A 20406-nucleotide genomic window follows, 5' to 3' on the forward strand; every position below is an offset into this window, starting at 1 on the left:
GCTGTGTACTTTCCATGGAGGGGGAGGGGTGGAACAATACTGATGGAAATATAACTGCTGGTTGGTCCGCCAAGTTAACAGAAAGGAAGGAGTTCGACTAAAATAGTCTCTCAGAGTCAAGCTAATAATCTGTTTGTTAGAGAAACAATCCAGAGACTGCACAAGTCTGTAATCCACATTTTATAAATCTGTACAGAAAATAACCATTGGTGGAGAGGCACAATCTGTTGGATACCAGACAGAATGATGCCCAGATTGGAGATAAATATCTTGCTTTGAACATACAGAAAAGGAAAACAAAGCTGCCTCATATTCTACTAGACATAGGAAAGTAACTAATTATATCCACAGCTCATCAGCTAAATGGGAGATTTGTTGTTAAAATACCTAAAAGTGACTATTAAAATGAAAAGTTACTCTTTAAAGTTCTGTAATAGCTCTGAGTAAACATTGGATGCCATTTTCAATAATGAGGCAATAAATTTGTTGGGCCACTGTTTGCCATGAGAAAGGGTAAAAGAGCATCCAGTTACTGACCAGCCCCAATGCAAACATCCTCAGATATCCCAGGGTCAGCATATGGGTGGGGATGACAAAGATGACAGTCCAGCTAGAAATTCCACAGTTGAGATTCTGGTTACGTGGAAGGATTCCTCAAGGAGAGAGTGCTTGAGGAGAATTGCAGTCACTTCAGGAAAAAGCCCAAAAGCTATGCATTCTACAAAAGGAATCATGAAAACAAAATGCAACATGGAGGTATTATTGAGGTCTGACAAACAGAGGATGCCATTCCTGAAGTGGATAGAGGGAGGAGAATCTCAGCTGCTCATTATCAATGACTATCAGAGGCAGCCCAGCTGTGCCATGGGATTCTTTCCAATGTGGGAATCTCCACCAGTTTGTGAAGGCAGCCAAAGTGGGCGGCACGGTGGCACAGTGGCTAGCACTGCTGCCTCACAGCGCCAGAGACCTGGGTTCAATTCTCGCCTCAGGCTCCTCCGGGTGCTCCGGTTTCCTCCCACAGTCCAAAGATGTGCGGGTCAGGTGAATTGGCCATTCTAAATTGCCCGTAGTGTTAGGTAAGGGGTAAATGTAGGGGTATGGGTGGGTTGCGGGTCGGTGTGGACTTCTTGGGCCCTCGAAGGGCCTGTTTCCACACTGTAAATAATCTAAATGAAAGAGCTTGTATTTATATAGCAGTCCCAGAGTAAGCATGCTTTATAGCCAATGGTGTACTTCTAAAATGCAGCTTCTAGACTTCTATTAAGGGAAATACTGTGGCCAATTTACAAACAGAAATTTGACAAAAGGCAGATAAACTATTTTCATGATGTTGGTTGAGGAATAACATTGAAGAGGCACCAGGAATGCTCTTCTACTTTTCTTCAAACAACACTGCTAGATATTTAACCTCTGCCCTAAGAGGGACAAAGGCCTTGCTTAACAAGGGCAGAAGGAAGAAGGCTAGTGTTCTGAGCCACACTAGACCAACTAATTACTTTCTACTCACCACTAACTTATTGTATTGGAAGTTTCCCTCGTAGCACAGCCCGGACTGGGTAATTATGATGCCATTCCCATGCTTGCAATCTTCCAGCCATGTGCCAATGTACCTCTCTCCCCTGTATCATAGAAACTTTATATTTAATTTTTAACTAAAGTCAGAAAATTAAAGCAAAGAGTCATCAAGAAGAAATAAGCATTTGTTATTTGAACAAGCTTTTGCTGTCATTTAGTTTTTAAATTTCCTCAGTGGAGAGCTTTGCTGAGAATTATTTGGAGTACTGTATTCAGTTTCAGGATTTATATCTCAAAGGATTTATTTGCCTAGAGTAAGGGACACCACTGGGCTTGAAACATTTACTCTTTTCTCCCCGCAGATGCTGCCAGGTCTGCTGAGTTTCTCCAGCAATTTTTGTTTATGCTTGTTTCAATATCTGAAGAGTTGTGAATGGTACTGAACATTTGTACAATCATCAGCAAATATCCCCACTTCGGACCTTAATATGGGGGCAAGATTAAACAGCTGCCACTGTTGGACCTAGTACACTTCACCAGGACATTTATGCTATAATGGTAGTGTCCCTACCTTTGAGCCAAAGACCTGGGTTCAAATCCCACCTGCTCCAGAAGTGTGTCATGACATCTCTCTGTGAACAGTCACTCTCACCTCACCTTTGGAGCTGAATACTATGGGGCAGATTTGTACAAAGGCTATTCAAGAGATAAGTGGCACTCTCTGACCTCAATATGCTTGTGAGTCTGTGTTGCAGCTTCACCAGGTTAATACCTTATTTTTCAGTATGCCTTATGCTGCCTCTTTTGTGCATTCTTGCATTCTTCATTGAACCAGGTTTGATCCCTTGACTCACCATTTCATTTGAAATATAGTAATTAAAAAAAAGGAACAGGAGAAAGTCAGTCAGCCCCTTCGAGCATGTTCCACCATTCAAAATCATCATGGCTGATCCCACAACTCGATACCATGTTCCCACATTGTCTGCATACCCTTTGATCCCTTTATTCCCAAGAATCAAATCTAACTCCTTCTTGGAAACATTTTACATTTTGGCCTCAACTAATTTGTGGTGGAAAATTCTGCAAGTTCACAACTTTCTGGGTGAAGAAATTTCTCCTTTATTGCAGTCCTAAATATCCTTAGACTGTGATCCTGTTTTCAACTACCTGGTCATTGGTAATGTCCTTCCTGTGTTTATTCTGTCTAGCCCTGTTAGAAATTTTATAGATTTCTGTGAGATGGCCTCTCATTTGTCTAAATTATATAAACACAATGAGTAGAAATCGGAAAATAGAAGTTTGGCATATTGTTTACTTTTATAATGAAGTAAAAGTAAAATGTTACAGTATTCACTCATTGGTTGCACAAGAGCATGTGATTCTTGGAAGCTGGACTTGACTTTTTTTGAGACTACCTCACACTAGGTGCCTTTGGGTTGAAAATAACACTGCTCAGCAACAGCTTTCGGGATGGTGTTAAGTAGTAGTGTTACACACAACTGAGAGAAGGAGACACCAGTAGGATTCAGACGCCCAAAACCCTACAAGCAGGTCAGGTCCCTTTCTCTCCCTCTGAGTCGAAGGTAAATAATATCCAAGACTCTTCAAGGGAAAAAAGTCTAACACCATCAAAATCAAGGTCTAAGTAACTGGCTCCTGAACTAAGGACTGCATGGTTGAAAACATGATATTGTTGCCAAAACCGAAGTAACTGAGAGAAAGTCACCTAATTTCCCCTGTGAATTGGACTCTTGATCCTCTCTTTGTTTATTTTTACCCCTATATTCTACCTATGATACTGCTGAAAAACAGTCTGTCCTGTTTGTGAATCTATGTGTACATGTTTGGACTTAATGGAGATATGGTTTAATTTGCATATTAGTAGTTAATGAGTTTTGCCACGTTAGAGGATCTATTTCTTTTTGTTTCCTTGTTTATTAACAAAACCTGTTATAAATTTCTTTTATTTTAGACTGTGGTCACAGTCAGGGAAATTTTCCATCCTAGTGATTCAATTGGTTATATTTCATATTTGTGACACCTCACCAAATAAAGGTGCCCCATTTCCAGCGCACGTTCCTTCCAGGGGGGAAAATGGTACGGGTAGAGTAGAGGCACTGAAATAACTCTTCAGGGTCTGGTATCTCATCAACAGTCACCCTTCATTTACAAATACAAAGCCTTTGTCTATAGCACTATCTCTTGCTGAGTCAGGCAAAGAGTGTCAGTATCATCCTTGTGATTTAGCCAGAGCTCTCTAATTGTATCAAATTAACAGTCCATTTTGCTGACCTCACTGCAATCACCCGAAGCAAGTCAGGCCATGAGGTTAAAGATTGTGCTCAAATAAAATGCTGCTGTGGTTCTACAGTACCTCATGGATACCCAATTTGAATATGTCCTATGTCATTCTTCCTCCGCCTCCGCGTATCTGCTCCCAGGAGGACCAGTTCCACCACAGAATACACCAGATGGCCTCCTTCTTTAGAGACCACAATTTCCTTTCCCACGTGGTTAAAGATGCTCTCCAACACATCTCGTCCACATCCCGCACCTCCACCCTCAGACCCCACCCCTCCAACCGTAACAAGGACAGAACCCCCCTGGTGCTCACCTTCCACCCTACCAACCTTCGCATAAACCAAATCATCCGCCGACATTTCCGCCACCTCCAAACGGACCCCACCAGCAGGGATATATTTCCCTCCCCACCCCTTTCCGCCTTCCGTAAAGACCATTCCCTCCATGACCATCTGGTCAGGTCCATGCCCCCTTACAACCCACCCTCCCATCCTGGCACCTTCCCCTGCCACCGCAGGAATTGCAAAACCTGCGCCCACATCTCCTCCCTCACCTCCATCCAAGGCCCTAAAGGAGCCTTCCACATCCATCAAAGTTTTACCTGTACATCCACCAATATCATTTATTGTATCCGTTGCTCCCGATGCAGTCTCCTCTACATTGGGGAGACTGGACGCCTCCTAACAGAGTGGTTTAGGGAACATCTCTGGGACACCCGCACCAATCAACCACATCGCCCTGTGGCCCAACATTTCAACTTCCCCTCCCACTCTGCCAAAGACATGGAGGTCCTGGGCCTCCTCCGCTGCCGCTCCCTCACCACCAGACGCCTGGAGGAAGAACGCCTCATCTTCCGCCTCAGAACACTTCAACCCCAGGGCATCAATAGGACTTCAGTAGTTTCCTCATTTCCCCTTCTCCACCTTACCCCAGTTCCAAACTTCCAGCTCAGCACTGTCCCCATGACTTGTCCTACCTGCCTATCTTCTTTTCCACCTATTCACTCCACCCTCCTCTCTGACCTATCACCTTCATCCCCCCCCCCCCACTCACCTATTGTACTCTATGCTACTTTCTCCCCACCCCCACCTTCCTCTCACTTATCTCTCCACCCTTCAGGGTCTCTGTCTGTATTCCTGACTAAGGGCTTTTGTCCGAAACGTCGATTTTACTGCTCCTTGGATGCTGCCTGAACTGCTGTGTTTTTCCAGCACCACTCTAATCTAGACTCTGGTTTCCAGCATCTGCAGTCATTGTTTTTACTTATTTAGGAAGATGGTATTGCCAGCTTTGACAAAGGGTCAGTTAGACTCGAAACATCAGCTCTTTTCTCTCCTTACAGATGCTGCCAGACCTGCTGAGATTTTCCAGCATTTTCTCTTTTGACTTGCCACACCGTATAATGGATGCTGTTCTCAATGTGAAGACGTAACCGTCTCCACAAGGACTGTGCAGTGGACACTCCTACCAATACATTCATGGATGTACATATCTGCAAGAGACTGGTGAGGGTAAGATCAAGTAGATTTCTCCCTCTTCTTGGTTCTCTACTGCCTGCCACACACTCAAACTAGCAGCAGTGAGAGGACTGAGATTTCCCGGTCAGTAAATGTACTCTTGAGCTGTTCTTGATGGACATTGAAAATCCCCGCCCAGAGTACATCCTATACTCTTGCCACCTTCAGTGATTCTGCTGAGTGGCATTCAGTGTCGAGGTGAACTGATTCTTCAGTAAAATGGGGGAGGAGGAGGAGGAGGAGGAGGCAAGTGGTAATTAAACAAGTGGTTTTCTTGTCATGTTTGATCTAATAACGTGTTATTTCATGGGATCCAGAGTCAATATTGAGAACCAATACTTTCTTGGGTTTCTCTTGCTGTGCCAGACTATTCTGCTGGTGAGATAGAACGTCATCATTCCTGGGTATCAAGGAAATTGTAATGTTTGATTCTGTGAGTATGAGTATGCCAGTGTTTCTTACCTAGTTAGTGGGACAGGTTCCCCAATTTTGGCATTAGCCTCCAGTTGTTAGAAAGGAGAGTTTGCCGGTCAACAAGACTGGATTTGCATTGTCATATACAGTGCCTAGGCTGATGCTGGGTGGTCCTCCCTGTTTCGTTTATTTCTTTGGATTTCATAGTGGTTTCACTGAGCAGAGTCTCTTGCTAGGCATTTCTGAGGGAGGTTAAGAGTCAACCACACTGTTGTGCATCTGGAGTCACATGTAGGCCAGTTCATAGGAACTTAGGAATTGGGAGTAAGCCATTCAGCCCCTCAAGCCTGCTCTACTATTGAATGAGATCATGTCTGATCTATGTCCTAACTCAATGTAATTGTCTTTGGCTTATATCCCTTAATATTTCTATTTCATCAAAATGTTATCTGTCTCAGATTTAAAATTAGTAACTCATCCTGCATCAATTGCTGTTTGCAGAAGAGAGTTCCAAACAACTATCACACTATGTGTAGAAGTGCTTCCTAACATGTCTCCTGAACATTAACATCATTCTCAGATTAAGTCTCCTTGTTCTAGAATCCCCAACCAGTGGAAATAGATTATCCTTTCTACCCTGTCTTATCCTGTCAATATGCTGAAGACTTTAATCAGATCATCTTTTAAACTTCTAAATTCTCTCCTCATAACTTAACACCTGAAGTCCAGGTATTATTATTCTTGTAAACCTACATTGTGCTCCCTCCAAAGCCAGTGTATCCTTCCAGAGGTCTGGAGCCAGATATGGTTTCAGTATTCCAAGCGAAGTCTAATCGGTCTGGTTTTGTATTGCTGCAGTATAACGTCATTATCCTTATTTTCCAATATACGTTCAGTTTTTTGTCCAGTTATTTGATTGCCATTGTACTAGTTTTTAATTTCAGATTTTTATTCAATTCAAATTTCAACATTAGTCATGATGAGATTTGGACCCAGGTTCCCAGAATATTAACTAGAGTGTCTGGGTTACTAGTCCAGTGAAATTAATTAATTAATTAATAAATGATACATCTATTTTCCCTCTTCCTCTAAGTTTTTAAATCTACTTCTGGAGCATGTTTCATATAGATTCGGGATCAGTCATCAATTTTAAATGACATAGACTTTTTTTGTTATAAAAGGAATGAAGGGATATGGGCCAAAGGCAGATATATGGAATTAGACCACAGATCAGCCATAACCTCATTAAATGTTGGAATAGGCCTGAGGGCTGAGTGGTGTACTCCTGTTCCTATGTTGCCATGTGTCACTCTCACTACCTTAACTAGGAAAGTAAAGTCACCACGGTCCAAAAGGATCAGAGGGATATTCGCTCACTAGAGAGAGAGAGATGGCTGGTGGTGAGTTTAATCTGAGGCTCACCATGCCTCAGATGATGATAAGATTGAGAAGTCAGGATCTTCATGGTAACCTCAGTCAGTGCAGGAACTGAACCTTCACCACGAGCATCACTCTGCACTGCAAACCAGCCATCCAGTTCTGTGGTGGCAATGAACCTTGACGGAGTGGTCTCACAGTGGAGCTGTACACTTATTAATTCCACCGTCTAGTCCAGGAACTGCTGCCATCCAAACCAAGGTCAATTCACTGAGCAGAAACATTCCCTGGGTGCATGGCCTAGCTTATTCAGTGGCTAAATACTTTCAGTCATCAAAGAGCTCAAGACTTGAGGGATCACTTAAGGGGCAAATGACAATTGAAATGTTTGTTCTGTCTGATAACTTTACATTACGATCTAATAAATTGGTTCAGACTGACCTAAAATTGCAAGGTTCATAATTTATCCATCATCCTGGGTTGATCGAGGCCAGTTACAAGATAGAAGTACAAGGTTGATCCGTAAGCAATAAGAAGGAAAGTTGATCTTTTCTCCTTCTTGCCTATGGATTCAGTACTGGAATACAGTAACTGATTAGATTATCTCATACCTGTCAAGGTCATCAAATACTCCATATCCACTTTTCTTATCATTCTCCCAATGTCCCACATACTTAAAGGGAAGATTTTCCATTCGAGAGCTGTGTAAAATTCCAAATCCATGACGTTGATTGTCTTGAAAATAACCTTTGTAAGTCATTCCATTTCCATACCTAGAAACAAATTAGTTTTATTTACATTTTCAGACTGAGTTGCATAGCATTATCACAAACAAGCTATGAAACACCCAGGTATAACCCATAGTCTGTGCTCAATTAACTCAAATCTTCAAGCCATAAATGCTTTACTTTGTGTGCAGTTAGTAAACTTGCTCTATTGAATTCAGTTTTCCACTACATAAGTATAGAACGTCTGCAGACAGAGTTGTGTCACCGAGATTCATGGGTTGTAATGAATTTACAGAGTATTTAGACAACCCAGACCAAATTAATAACAATGCTAAGTTTTGAATTTCCCCTTTCAGATATTGAGCTGTGTTAGCCAAGTCCATGAAAGCATGAAATGGCGGAGGATGATGCATTGTATCCGGACATTAGTGGGGTGGAAGTTGAGGACCGGGGTGTGAGTGGTTCTATCCTTGTTGTGGTTGGAGCAGTTGGGGTTCAAGGGTGGAGATTCAGATAGTGGAGGAGATATGGAGGGCATTGTTGAGCATGTGGGAGGGGAAATTGCAGTCCTTGAAGTAGGAGGCCATCTGGGATGTTCTGGAGTGGAATTGTTCCTCCTGGGAACAGATGTGGCAGTGGCAGAGGCAGAGGAATTGGGAATACAGGATAGCGTTTTTACAGGTTGGGGCCTGAAAGGAGGTAGCTGTGGGAGTCGATGGGTTTGAAGTAAATGTCCGTATTGGGTCTGTTGTCAGAAATGGAGATGGAGACATCCGGAAGGGGAGGGACCTGGATGCTTTGGAGAGAATACAGAAAATGTTTACCATGATGTTACCTAGGATGGGGAATTTTAGCTATGAGGAAAGGTTGCTTGACTGGGTTTGTTTTCACTGGAATGCAGGAGGTTGAGGGGTGACCTAGTAGCAATTTATAAGATTATGAATGGCATGGACAGAGTGTAAGTGTGAGGCTTATTTTGCACGGTGGAGGGGTCAATTATTAGAGGACACAGGTTCAAGGCACAATGGAGGGGAAGCTTAAAAGAGATGTGTGAGGAAAGGTTTTCACACAAAGGGTGGAGAGAGCCTGGAACGTGTTGCTAGAGGCGGTGGTGGAAGCAGGCACAATAGTAGCATTCAAGAAGCACCCGGGATGAATACATGAACAGGAAGGGATTCCTGTAAGTGAAGACTGTTTTAGCATGGAAGGGCAAAATGTGGCAGCACAGACTTGAAGGGCCGAAGGGTCTATTCTTGTACTGTACTGGTCTTTGTAAGATTTTTATTTAAGGAGGGAAAGAAGGAACTGACTGGGCAAATAAAAACTGGTTCGTTTAATGTCAGATATAGGCAAAGGTTTGGAATGCTGAGAAACAGATGTTTTAATCAAGGATAGATAACATGAATCTGCTGGGAACTGAGGCACCAAATCAAGTCTTTCTAGTTTCAAAGCCTGAGAGCTGACCATGACACGGATTCAAATATTCGATGTACTTACTCACAGATGCCATAGCCATGCATCTTCCCTTGTTTCCAGTGACACTTATAACAATCAAAGATCTCAGGTCCTCCAGGAGCAACATATACACCAAAACTAGAACAGAGCACAAGTCATTAGTATACCCATAAATCAGTGGAATTCCCAATTTACCAAGGGGCTACTTGTGCCCCTTCAGTTCCCATTCACTTGTGACCATCAGTACCCTCTGATAATTAGCTGTATGATGCTGACCAAGCCTGAATTCAATACTGCTCTCTCCCCTTTCCTGAAGCAATGCCAGAAGAGGCAGGCATATCACAATTTTGTACTCTGTCAATCAAAAAGGATGCCTGTAGGGTAGAGGCCTTGGAACCTTAATGATGGCAGGATGAATGTGGAGTGCTTACGTTCAGTCTTTCCCCTCCTCCAAGCAATATAGCTATTTAGCTCATCTTGGAGCCATACAGCACATTTTGTTAATTGTTTTGTATGATTGCTGCACCTCTTAAATTCCACCTGACCCAGTTAAGTCGCAATCTGCATTGAAAGCATCGTACCAGCAAAATGTTCCAAAGTATTTTACCAGTGCATAATTTGGCAACATTGATAGAGCCAAGGATGGGAGACGGCAAAAACCAAAGGAAGAGATTTCTAGAGTGGCGGGCCTCATAGGGTTGGTAGTTATCCATCATGAAAACTGAAATGACCTTGATTTCACTTACAATAAGTGTTGATCTTACGCTAAAGTGGGCCGTGTCTTTTTGGAATACGGCAACAACTCTCCTTTATTAGATTATTTAAAACTGTCGGACAAATTGAATCACTACCTCATCATTCTGAGCAGATTTTCAGACCCACTAAAGAGGAAAATAACTACGTAAATGCACTTTGCTAGCCAAGCTCTTAGCCAGAAATGTCATGGTTGGGAAAGTTACATTGGACCATGTTTACACATCATGATGAAAGACGATTGACCTGAAACATTCTCTTTTTTCTCTTTGCAGATGTTTCCTGACCTGTCGAATATTGAACATGTACTGCCTTTATTTTACAAACAAAACCTCAAACTTAGCATAATATTCCAAGCACTTCAACAAGAAAATAATTAGGCATGAAGCCACATAGGGAGTATTAAGATGTGACCAAAAAGCTTAGTCAAATGGATGGAATTTAAAGGAGCATCTTAAAGAATGAGATAGGGGTAGAGAAGCAGAGCAATTTCAGGATGGAATTCTAGCACTTAACAACTGAAAGCATAACCATTAACACTGGAACAATGGAAGCAAAGGATGCACAAAAGACTAGAATGGAGAACACTGCATATGATTGTAGAGTTCAAGGTGGTTATAGGAAAGATGGGGCAATGGAAAGTTTCAAAAATAAGGATGGAAATTCTAAAATTAAACTGCTGCTGGACCAGGAGTATGTAGGTCAATGCAAGTCAAAGAACATGGGGATGAGAGTTAAACAGGACTTGTACAAGTGAGAATATAGGCAGCAGAGTTTGGGATGATTCTAAAGTTTCTGGAAGCTGGAAAACAAGAGACTCACCAAGCAGCCTGAAACAGTCAAGCCTAGAGGTAAGAAAAAGGCTTAGATCAGGGTATCAGTAGTTGACAGAGTGAGGCATTGAGGCAGGGGTAGAGCCAGGTAATGAGAAAGTGATGGAATTAGACAGTCTTGGCATTTCTTACCCATGTTCCTGACCATCTTCATAATTTCCAGCATAATTCCGTCCATCTGGCCATTTCATGATTCCACTAAACCAATGAAAATACCAGTTACTAAATAGCTGCTGCTATCCATAACCCTAGGAAATTCAAGGTGGTGCCCAAATTGGAAGGAAGGGATTAGTTCTGCAATCAGTCTCACCTGGCAATGAATAGCACTGGCAGTTAGTGTAGATCTGAAAACTGTAGATCCACAACTCCTATTTCCTACCCAATTGGGGGTCTGGGTTCATGATCTATAGACCTGTTTGCTCTGAACATTTCTCACTGGTGGGTCTGCTTACAGGTAAACACGATATCACTTCTCTGATTTTCTTCATCCGATCTCGCAATACATAAGGCATCTTTTAACCCATTAGCTCTTGGAAAAAAACTTTTCCAATATGTTCACTTTCATGATAGTCCTGATTTTCAAGAAGCTAACTAATTACCTTTGAAAATTACCACTGAATTTGCATCCATTATCCTAGCAGACAGCACCTTCCATGTTTCCATGTTTGCTCCACAGACTTACTGATCTCTCTTAAATAAGGTAACCAAACTGGATCTTGTTTAAATTTTAAGTGACCCTTGTGTCACTTCCACAGCCATAGTTATAAAATGAATTACTATACAAAATAAATGCTTTTTAAGAGAAGTTAGAGATTATTTCTGCCAACATTTTATATTTTTCAATCAATATTCCTTAACTAGTCAGTTCTTGTGTTTGGAATTACTTTCAGAAAATATTGTCAAGAACTGTCTGCAAGACCATCCCAAAAGAATTGTTTTTTTCTGCTATTCAGATGAAAGGACCCTGTCTTCAAATACAGATACTATTAATGGGAACATATTCATGGGAACACACTGCACCTATTGTACCAGTAATGAGGAACAGGCAGGAGGTTGTAAGACTTAATTTTGCTCAACAAACACTAATCATAAACCGTCTGAACAATATCAAACAATCGTCAGTGCTACTTCCCAATTAGACATTGGTTGAAAAGGTTAACTCTCAACAATTGTATACCTGCCATGGGGCTTTCCCTTATACCAGTTGCCTTCATAGATTGCATCCTTAAATCGAGGGTTGCTGTTATAAGTGTAGGCAGCAAAACGACAAACAGGCACATTGTATGAATCCTCTGCCCCTTCTTCACCCCACAATGGGAAATCCAGTTTGCCAGCTAAGTGCTGCCGAATAGCTTGGTTCAGCTTCCAAAACCATACCATCTGTGAATTTAAGGAACAGAATGCTCAGGTGCGAATGTGTGAGAAGAATGTGCATTTATATTGTTCACAGTCTTAGCACATCCCAAAGCACTTTGCAGCAATGCACATTTTGAATATAGTTCCCATGATAATGGACTCTAATTGCAGTGCATTAGCACGCAGCAGTGTCATGCAAACATCAAATGAAATTGATAACAACAATGTCTGATTTTGAAAATGTTCCCTGGAGCTAAATGTTGGACAAAACCTTAGAAGGATTGTCCTGCTTTTCTTAAAGTAGTACGATAGAAGCTTTTGCATCCAGCTACAGGAGCGCATATACGACTTCAGTTTAATATTTCATTCAGAAGACTACACCTCAATGCAGCACTGCACATAGTCTCCTACTTTCTATGCATTACAAAACTAAAATGTCAACCCAGAATTTGTGCTCGGGTCTGCAGTGGGTTTTCAGTTTGAAGCATTCAGACTCGAAAGGTGAGGGACCTACCACCGAGTGAAGGATATTCCAGTCAGTGTTGTGACGTATACCAGAAATTGTGTAGGAAAGAATGCCATGATATGTGGTTGGTGTTTCACATTTGGATAAAATTCAAATAAAATAAATGAATTTAAATTTTATTCCAGATACATTTAGGACATAAATTTGCAATGGGAACCAGTGTAGATTTAATGTAGTTATGGCAGTACAGATGGGCCAAAAGGCCTCTTCTGTACTGTATGATTCTATTACTTTTGTAGTATTTGTTGTTACATTATTATTCATTATGACCACAGCAACACTTTGCAAAGAGAGAGCTAAATGACCAGTTAGCTTTATTTTGTTTGGGACATAAATATAGTTTAGTGAGCAGGTCCTGACATCCTGCAAATAGTGCGACGGGATCTTGAAGTGCACAGGCACAATGAAGCAATCACTTTTAATTGAACTGGAGTACTAGTACTCAACTGCATCAATCACTCAAAGGCCAGAATGATGGGAAAAGAGTCAAAGTGGCACTCTGAGGTGAGCAAACTCTCAGCATATTGTCACTAACAAAATCGTGAGAAATCTTCCTTCAGTATGGGCTTCCTACATGTTCAAAATTACTAGTAAACATTTATTTCTCACATTGTTATTTGATATTAAAGCTCAGAGTCAATTATGGATAGTTTTAAAAGCACAATCTTAGGCCAACTCTAACTGCATCCAGAATGTCAAAAATGCATTTTATGGTAAGTATCCATTCCATTTTCTAAACTGCATAAACATTCAGATCTCAGGAGGTGACAAGACCACATCACTTCCCCTTTTGACAGTGTTTTAAGTTCCTTTCCCACCTTATCCTGGATATCTTGAACGATAAATATGAATTCTTCTTCTGGAACAATTATCTGCAATTGATTTCTAAAGAGAACAGAAATACATTTTGTTAATATGGTATTCAGGGAAAGATCCAAAAGTGCTCAAGTGGAGAAGACTATGGAATACATTGGTCAAATAAGGACATTTAGTGATATATGTTGGAAGACAATGTCTCACAATCCACTCAAAACATAAGGAAATTTCCAGAGTTTTCACTGAAAGTTGTCAGCAGCCAGCTTTTACAATAGGAACGGTTTTAATGAAAATGATCAAGACAGACCATCACAAAAATCCTGGAGGTGGTAATGAAGGCAGAACACTGGCTTCAGGTTTATCCAAGGCTGTCATTGATCCATCCTGAAGTGCTATTGGACACACTCCAGCACTGCAGTGGACTATAACACTTGATAATCATCAAATCATATTAATGCAGGCTGAAGGCAAGACAGCCTGAAGGTGGATGGCTTTTACTTCTTCCTGGAACTGAAAATTCTGCTTAAAAACTCTGTTTATTTTCTATAACACAAATAATATAAGCCAACAATTGCTTTGAAGATAGCAATTCTCTTATCTCCTTACATTGAGAAACACTACACCAAGAGAGAGATCCCTTCTCTCATTTAGGTAAAAACAAGGACTGCAGATGCTAGAAACCAGAGTCTAGATTAGAGTGGTGCTGGAAAAGCACAGCAGGTCAGGCAGCATCAGAGGAACCTTCTCTCATTTATCAGTTTTACATGTTCCACACACCTGACCTTCCACCTTGCAGCACAGATCACAACAGAAGTCAATTACTACTGATTAACAATTAGATGCCTTAAAAGAAACTGAATGTATTAGCTGCTCAAGTTATGGGGTGCTTCACCAAGAGTGGTAGGCTTCTGAACTGCAATGTTTCTTCAATTCCAACACCTCAACACTACCCCCAGTACTGCAGCAATGTGTCAAAATAACAGATATATTCAAATCCTAGAATAGGGTGCAGATCCACAATCTGTAAGGGTGAATATGCTGAGATGCTGCAGCCAGCATACACAAAATAAAGTAAAGAATTTAGATGCCTACATGCAATTTACATAAAATCAACAATATTTCCATCATGGTTCTTTTCTGTGGAATGATATTTGTGTAATTGCAAGCTGGAGAGATTATTGTAATAATGGAAGAGTGCATTTCGTATTAAGGCTGAACTTTATAAATCAATGGATAGTTTTTCCAGAATCTGCTGCCCGTTTTTGGAAAACGTTGAACCATCAGCTCAAATCTCCAAGATAATTTTAAGTGGCATAATTGAACAATTTTGTTACTTGCGTTGTTCTGATCTTCAGTTAAATATAAATCATGTTTGATAACAATATGTTTACCTTTTCTGTGCATGCAAGGATTCAAGACAATTTGTCATTTTGCCCCCACAGAACCTTGATGAAAATTTCATGCTCTGGTACCTCATACACTAATGAGAGCTAATGCAAGGTAATGATATCCAAAGGCTGAATCTTATGGGGTATTTTTGGCCAAATAGTTGTCTTGTATCCTGAAATACTCATGGGACTGTCATGGAGCTAATAGCATTACCCACACCAAAGACCGGCCGATGAACCAATAGGAGTTCTGCATTGCATCCTTTAGGGAACGCCCAATGAATTAAGTGCAACTCAGGCACTTAACTGGACAGCAATGGGCCTTTGGGGGCAGAGGTCACACTCAACAAGAGCTGTCAATTGTCAGTAACTCCAGCATCATGGAGGGACACAGTGGACGAGGCCAATGCTGTACTCACCTGAGGCTTAGGTTCAACCCTGCATCTCAGCTTATAGATGAGTGATGGTATGGAAAGGGGAGTCGGTAGAAATGACCAGGCAGTGGCTTGGGTAAATGGGAGGCTCTCAGCAAATGCCTTCAAATGAGGGATCCACCCTGGGACGCTGAAAAGCAACCCTACACAGGTTTACTTGCTGTTCTCCCTGTATGGTAAGCCCTGGCCAATGCTGGACTAGCAGCATCTGCAGCAGATGAGGCCCTTTGGTGGCCTTTATTTGTCACATTCCCCAGCCCACAGCCCTAAAAAATGGGCAGGGCACCAACATAAACAATCATTTGGAGACATAATATTTATCTGTTCCCCTCCCTGGGCAATAAGCCAAACCTCTTCTTGCTCACCTTTCAGAGCTAATGTTATCCACCCACAGCGTGTCAAGCTTGTAGATGCTACTTTCAGAACCCTAAGGAAAGAAAGGAAAAGGTAACTTGGATTAAAGTAACTAAATCCACAAAATAAATTTCAGAGGCACCAAGCTGCCAATGTATATAATTTTAGTTCCCACTTGAGCTCCAACAATCTTCAGTCAGCGTTAACACTCCAGCCTTTCAGCAAAACATTGCCGGTCAAGTCTCCACTTCAGAGAAAGACCACTTACTGCCACTTGCCACGTCACCCATTACTAGCCCTTCCTCAATACTTCTGCTGCTGAAAACCTCACCTGTGTTTTTATTATCTTCTGTCTCTATAATTCTAACACTCTCCTGATTGACATTTATTCCAGCTTCTTTAAAATGCAGCTGATCCAAACCCTGTATCTTAATTCACATCAACTACATTCATCCATTGTTAATGGCTTCATTGACCGTGGCTGCTGGTCCATCAAATCCCCAATTTTGAAATCTCATCGTTGTGTTCAAACCTCTCTAGTGCTCCTCTCCATCTCTTAAAATCCAACTCTTCGAGCCTCCAATTCAGGCTGTGCACATACCTTCAGTTTCCAGAGAAAACCATTCTAAACCTTTGATTACATTCCATGTGGTCACCCACTCCCATGTTTTCAATAATCCTCACATATGTATATTCTTCATTCTGTCATTTCCAAAACTAGAGGAGCACATTGGATGAACAAATGAAACTGTGTCAATTTCCTTGAACACAGAGCTCTTTACCTGAATAACCACAAGGCTGTCATCGAAGAGCAAAAGCCTGCCATCTGGGCAGGTCAGAGGGATATTTTTGGTGTCTTCTCTCAGACGTCGCTCTGGCAAAAACAAAAGCTCCTGAAAATAAGGAAACAATTATTCGTCAGGAAATGGAAGCAAGCTTTGCAGAAAAATGTAGGTGGACCTAACATGCAGATCCACCTCAACATGCTAAAAATGTACATTGCAGAAAATGATATTCTTCCTCAGTTGTCCTTCCCACTATCTCATTTGGAGAGTTTGACATTTATTGAGTACTGTTCCACAAAGCTCAGATATTAAGTTGGGGTCTGATACTGCAACAACCTCACTAATCCTGGTGGATTTTGGATTGGGTAAATTCAGAATGTTTTAATATAATTCTTCTCATACCATCAGAAGCAATTATTTCAGTGATACTCTGGCTGCGCCAGTGAGCTCATCTGCATTCTACTGCCTTTAATCTAACACATACCAACTCCTCTTACTAGCTTACATTTCGTATAGACAATTTTAAAATTTTTTGGGAACATGCGTGAACAATTCACCACATTGAGCCTCCTTCACCATTCAATTAGATCATGGCAGATTATCTATCTCCACATTTTATCTATATCCCTTCATGTCATCAGCCTCCAAAGGTGTAACAATTTCCGTCTTGAACATGGTAACGCCTGGATTTTCACAGTCCGCTAGGATCACAAACTCCATAGCTTCAGGTCACTTCCAGTATGGAAATCCAACTTCATCTCAGTGAGGAGATGGCATGCTCGTATTCCGAGATGCTGTTCCCTTGTTCTAGACTCACTAGTCAGGGGAAATAACTGCATCCACTCTGTCATGCCCTGCAAGAACTTTATAAACTTCAATGAGATCAACCCTCATTCTTTACTTTTCTAGAGAATACAGACCTAATTTCGTCAATCTCTCCTCACAAAACAGGGGCTGCATGATGGCGAGGGGACGGCCTAGTGGCTCATTGGTCAGCACTGCTGCCTCACAGCATTTGGGACCTGGGATCGAGTCCAGTTTTAAACAACTGTCTGTGTGGAGTTTGCACATTCTCCTCATGTCTGTGTAGGTTTCTTCCAGGTGCTCTGGTTTCTCCCATGATCCAAAGATGTGCAGGTTAGGTGAATTGGCCATGCTAAATTGTCCATAATGTTCAGGGATGTGTAAGTTAGGTGCATTAATCAGGGGTAAATATAGGGTAGGGGAATGGGTCTGGGTAGGTTACTCTTCGGAGGTTTGGTGTGGACTTGTTGGGCCGAAGGGCCTGTTTCCACACTGTAGGGATTCTAAAGAGAAAACAACCCTGCCCTCCCAGGAATTAGTCTGGTGAACTTCGGTTACATTCCCTCTACTTAGATAGGGAGGTCTGACCTACTTAGATAGGGAGGCCAAAACTGCACATAATACTCCAGGCACAATTTCACCAAGTCTGTATCTAATTGCAACAAGGTTTGATTATATCAGTGCACAAATTCTCTTGCAAAAATGCCTTCATAGCCTTAGTCTTCTGAATTGCTTCCATGCTAACCTTCAGTGTTCAATGACAAGGATACCCCCTTTGGACACCAGCATTTCCAATCTCTCAACATTTAAAAACCATTCAGCTTCTTGTCCTACCAAGGTGAATAACTTTACACTTTTTCACATTATATTCCACCTGATGAGTTCTTACCCAATCACTTAGCCTGTCCAAGTCCCTTTGCTGCTTCCGGCAATCTTCACACAATTTACATTCCCAGCTAATGTGTAACAGCAAACTTGTAAATATTGTAATTGCTCCCCAGATCCATTTCATTTTAGTTTTTGAACAGTGAACCTAGCAGGGTCTTTGCAGTATTTCACTAGTAACATTCACAGGATCATCTGCTTATTCCTACTCTTTGCTTTCAATGTGAGATTTAACCATAGAATTATATTATTCCTAATTCTATATGTTCTCATTTTACCTACTAACCTCATGTGTGAATATTATTGAAAGTATTCTGAAAATCCAAATAACACTGTATCCACCAGTTCTCTGTCATTTGAAGGAGAAGGTAAAGTTGCCATTGTCCTAGTGGACCATCGGAAGAGAGAGGAAAAGAGAGACAGAGAGAAAGAAAGAGGGAGAAAACTGGTGGTGGTTTAGTCTGAGGCTCACCTGATGTAGATAAAGCATTGTTACAGTACATAAAGAATTGAAGGTACTTACTTAGAAATAAGGAGCAGGCAGCCTCAGAGACGAAATACATACAGAGATCCACAACCAGTGATACTCCACACAACCATCTCAAAGTATAGGCAGCAGTATTGGCTTAAATCACAGCATAGTGCAATTTACTTGAAACATTAGCGCTCTCTCTCTCCACAAATGCCATCTGTCCTTTTAATTACCTCCATCATTTACAGTTCTTATTCTAATTTGGGAGGATTATGCTAACAGAAGAGGAATGATGGATTTTGATAACAAGTGAGTCTCTGACAGCATAGATTTGCTGACATCTGCCCAGTGACTCATCACTTTCAGCAGAAATCCCTGCAATTATCTGATATTTATTTAACTGGAATTGATTTGAACTGCATTTTTCTCAGACATTTTACAATATCTGTATTTCTAGCTTGGTTTTAGATGTAGATTTGCTTGCTGAACTGCAAGGTTCAGTTTCAGACATTTCACTATCATACTAGGTAACATCATCACTGAGCCTCCAGACAAAGCACTGATGGGGTGGCCAACCTTTTATTTATGTGTTTAGGTTTCCTTAGGTTGGTGATGCCATTTCCTGTGGTGGCATCAGTTCCTGTGGTGATGTCATTTCCTGTTCTTTTTCTCAGGGGATGGTAAATTGTTTCCAAGTCAATGTGTTTGTTGACAGTGTTCCAGTTGGAATGCCATGCTTCTAGGAATTCTTGTGCGTGTCTCAAGATGGATGTGTTGTCCCAGTTGAAGTGGTGTGCTTCCTCATCTGAAGTTAAAGATACTAGTGAAACTGGGTCATGTCTTTTTGTGGCTAGTTGATGTTCATGTATCCTGGTGGCTAGTTTTCTGCCTGTTTGTCCAATGTAGTGTTTGTTACAGTCCTTGCAAGGTATTTTGTAAATGACATTAGTTTTGCTTGATGTCTCTAATGGGTCCTTCAAGTTCATTAGCTGCTGGTTTAGTGTGTTGGTGGGTTTGTGGGCTACCATGATGCCAAGAGGTCTGAGTAGTCTGGCAGTCATTTTCAAGATGTCTTTGATATAGGGGAGAGTGGCTAGGGTTTCTGGATGTGTTTTGTCTGCTTGTTGGGTTTGTTGCTGAGAATGGACTTTGTCCATTGGGTACCTGTTCTTTTTGAATACACAGTATAGGTGATTTTCCTCTACTCTGCATAGTTTCTCTGTGCTGCAGTGTGTGCTGGCTCATTGCAATGAAGTTCTGATGCAGTTTTGTTTGTGGATGTTGGGATAATTGCTTCTGTAGTTGAATATTTGGTCCGTATGTGTTGTTTTCCTATAGACACTGGTTTGATGTTCGCCACTGGCTGTTCACTCTACTGTGACATCTAGGAATTGCAATTTGTTGTTGTTTTCCACCTCTTCAGTGAATTTTATGCCAGTAAGGGTATTATTGATGGTGTTGAAGGTTTCCTCTAATTTGTTTCATTTAGTGATGACAAAGGTGTCATCCACGTAGTGGACCCAAAGTTTGGGTTGGATGGTTGGCAGAGCTGTTTGTTTGAGTCTCTGCATTACTGTCTCTGTTAAGAGCCCTGATAGCAGAAATCCCATGGGTGTTCTGTTGGTTTGTCTGCAGGTATTTTTGGTGAAGGTGAAGTGGTTAGTAAGGTCCCCTAGCTTGACGATATTGT

General features: G+C 41.4%; 1 protein-coding gene across 2 annotated transcripts in view; it reads right to left on the reverse strand.

The window, feature by feature from the left end:
- The window catches only part of LOC132815061 (ALS2 C-terminal-like protein), a 103221-nt gene that overhangs the window by 36356 nt on the left and 46459 nt on the right, over nt 1–20406 (reverse strand). For both annotated transcript variants that reach the window (XM_060823751.1, XM_060823750.1), the window contains exons 8-15: nt 16553–16663; nt 15782–15843; nt 13597–13663; nt 12074–12276; nt 11029–11094; nt 9353–9448; nt 7739–7900; nt 1511–1622 (exon numbers count right to left, since the gene is read on the reverse strand). In XM_060823751.1, coding sequence (XP_060679734.1) covers nt 1511–1622; nt 7739–7900; nt 9353–9448; nt 11029–11094; nt 12074–12276; nt 13597–13663; nt 15782–15843; nt 16553–16663 — 879 coding nt within the window. The remainder of the gene's footprint in view (nt 1–1510; nt 1623–7738; nt 7901–9352; nt 9449–11028; nt 11095–12073; nt 12277–13596; nt 13664–15781; nt 15844–16552; nt 16664–20406) is intronic.

Source organism: Hemiscyllium ocellatum, chromosome 4 (genome assembly GCF_020745735.1).
Source record: "Hemiscyllium ocellatum isolate sHemOce1 chromosome 4, sHemOce1.pat.X.cur, whole genome shotgun sequence".
In the NCBI taxonomy this organism is placed as follows: domain Eukaryota; kingdom Metazoa; phylum Chordata; class Chondrichthyes; order Orectolobiformes; family Hemiscylliidae; genus Hemiscyllium; species Hemiscyllium ocellatum.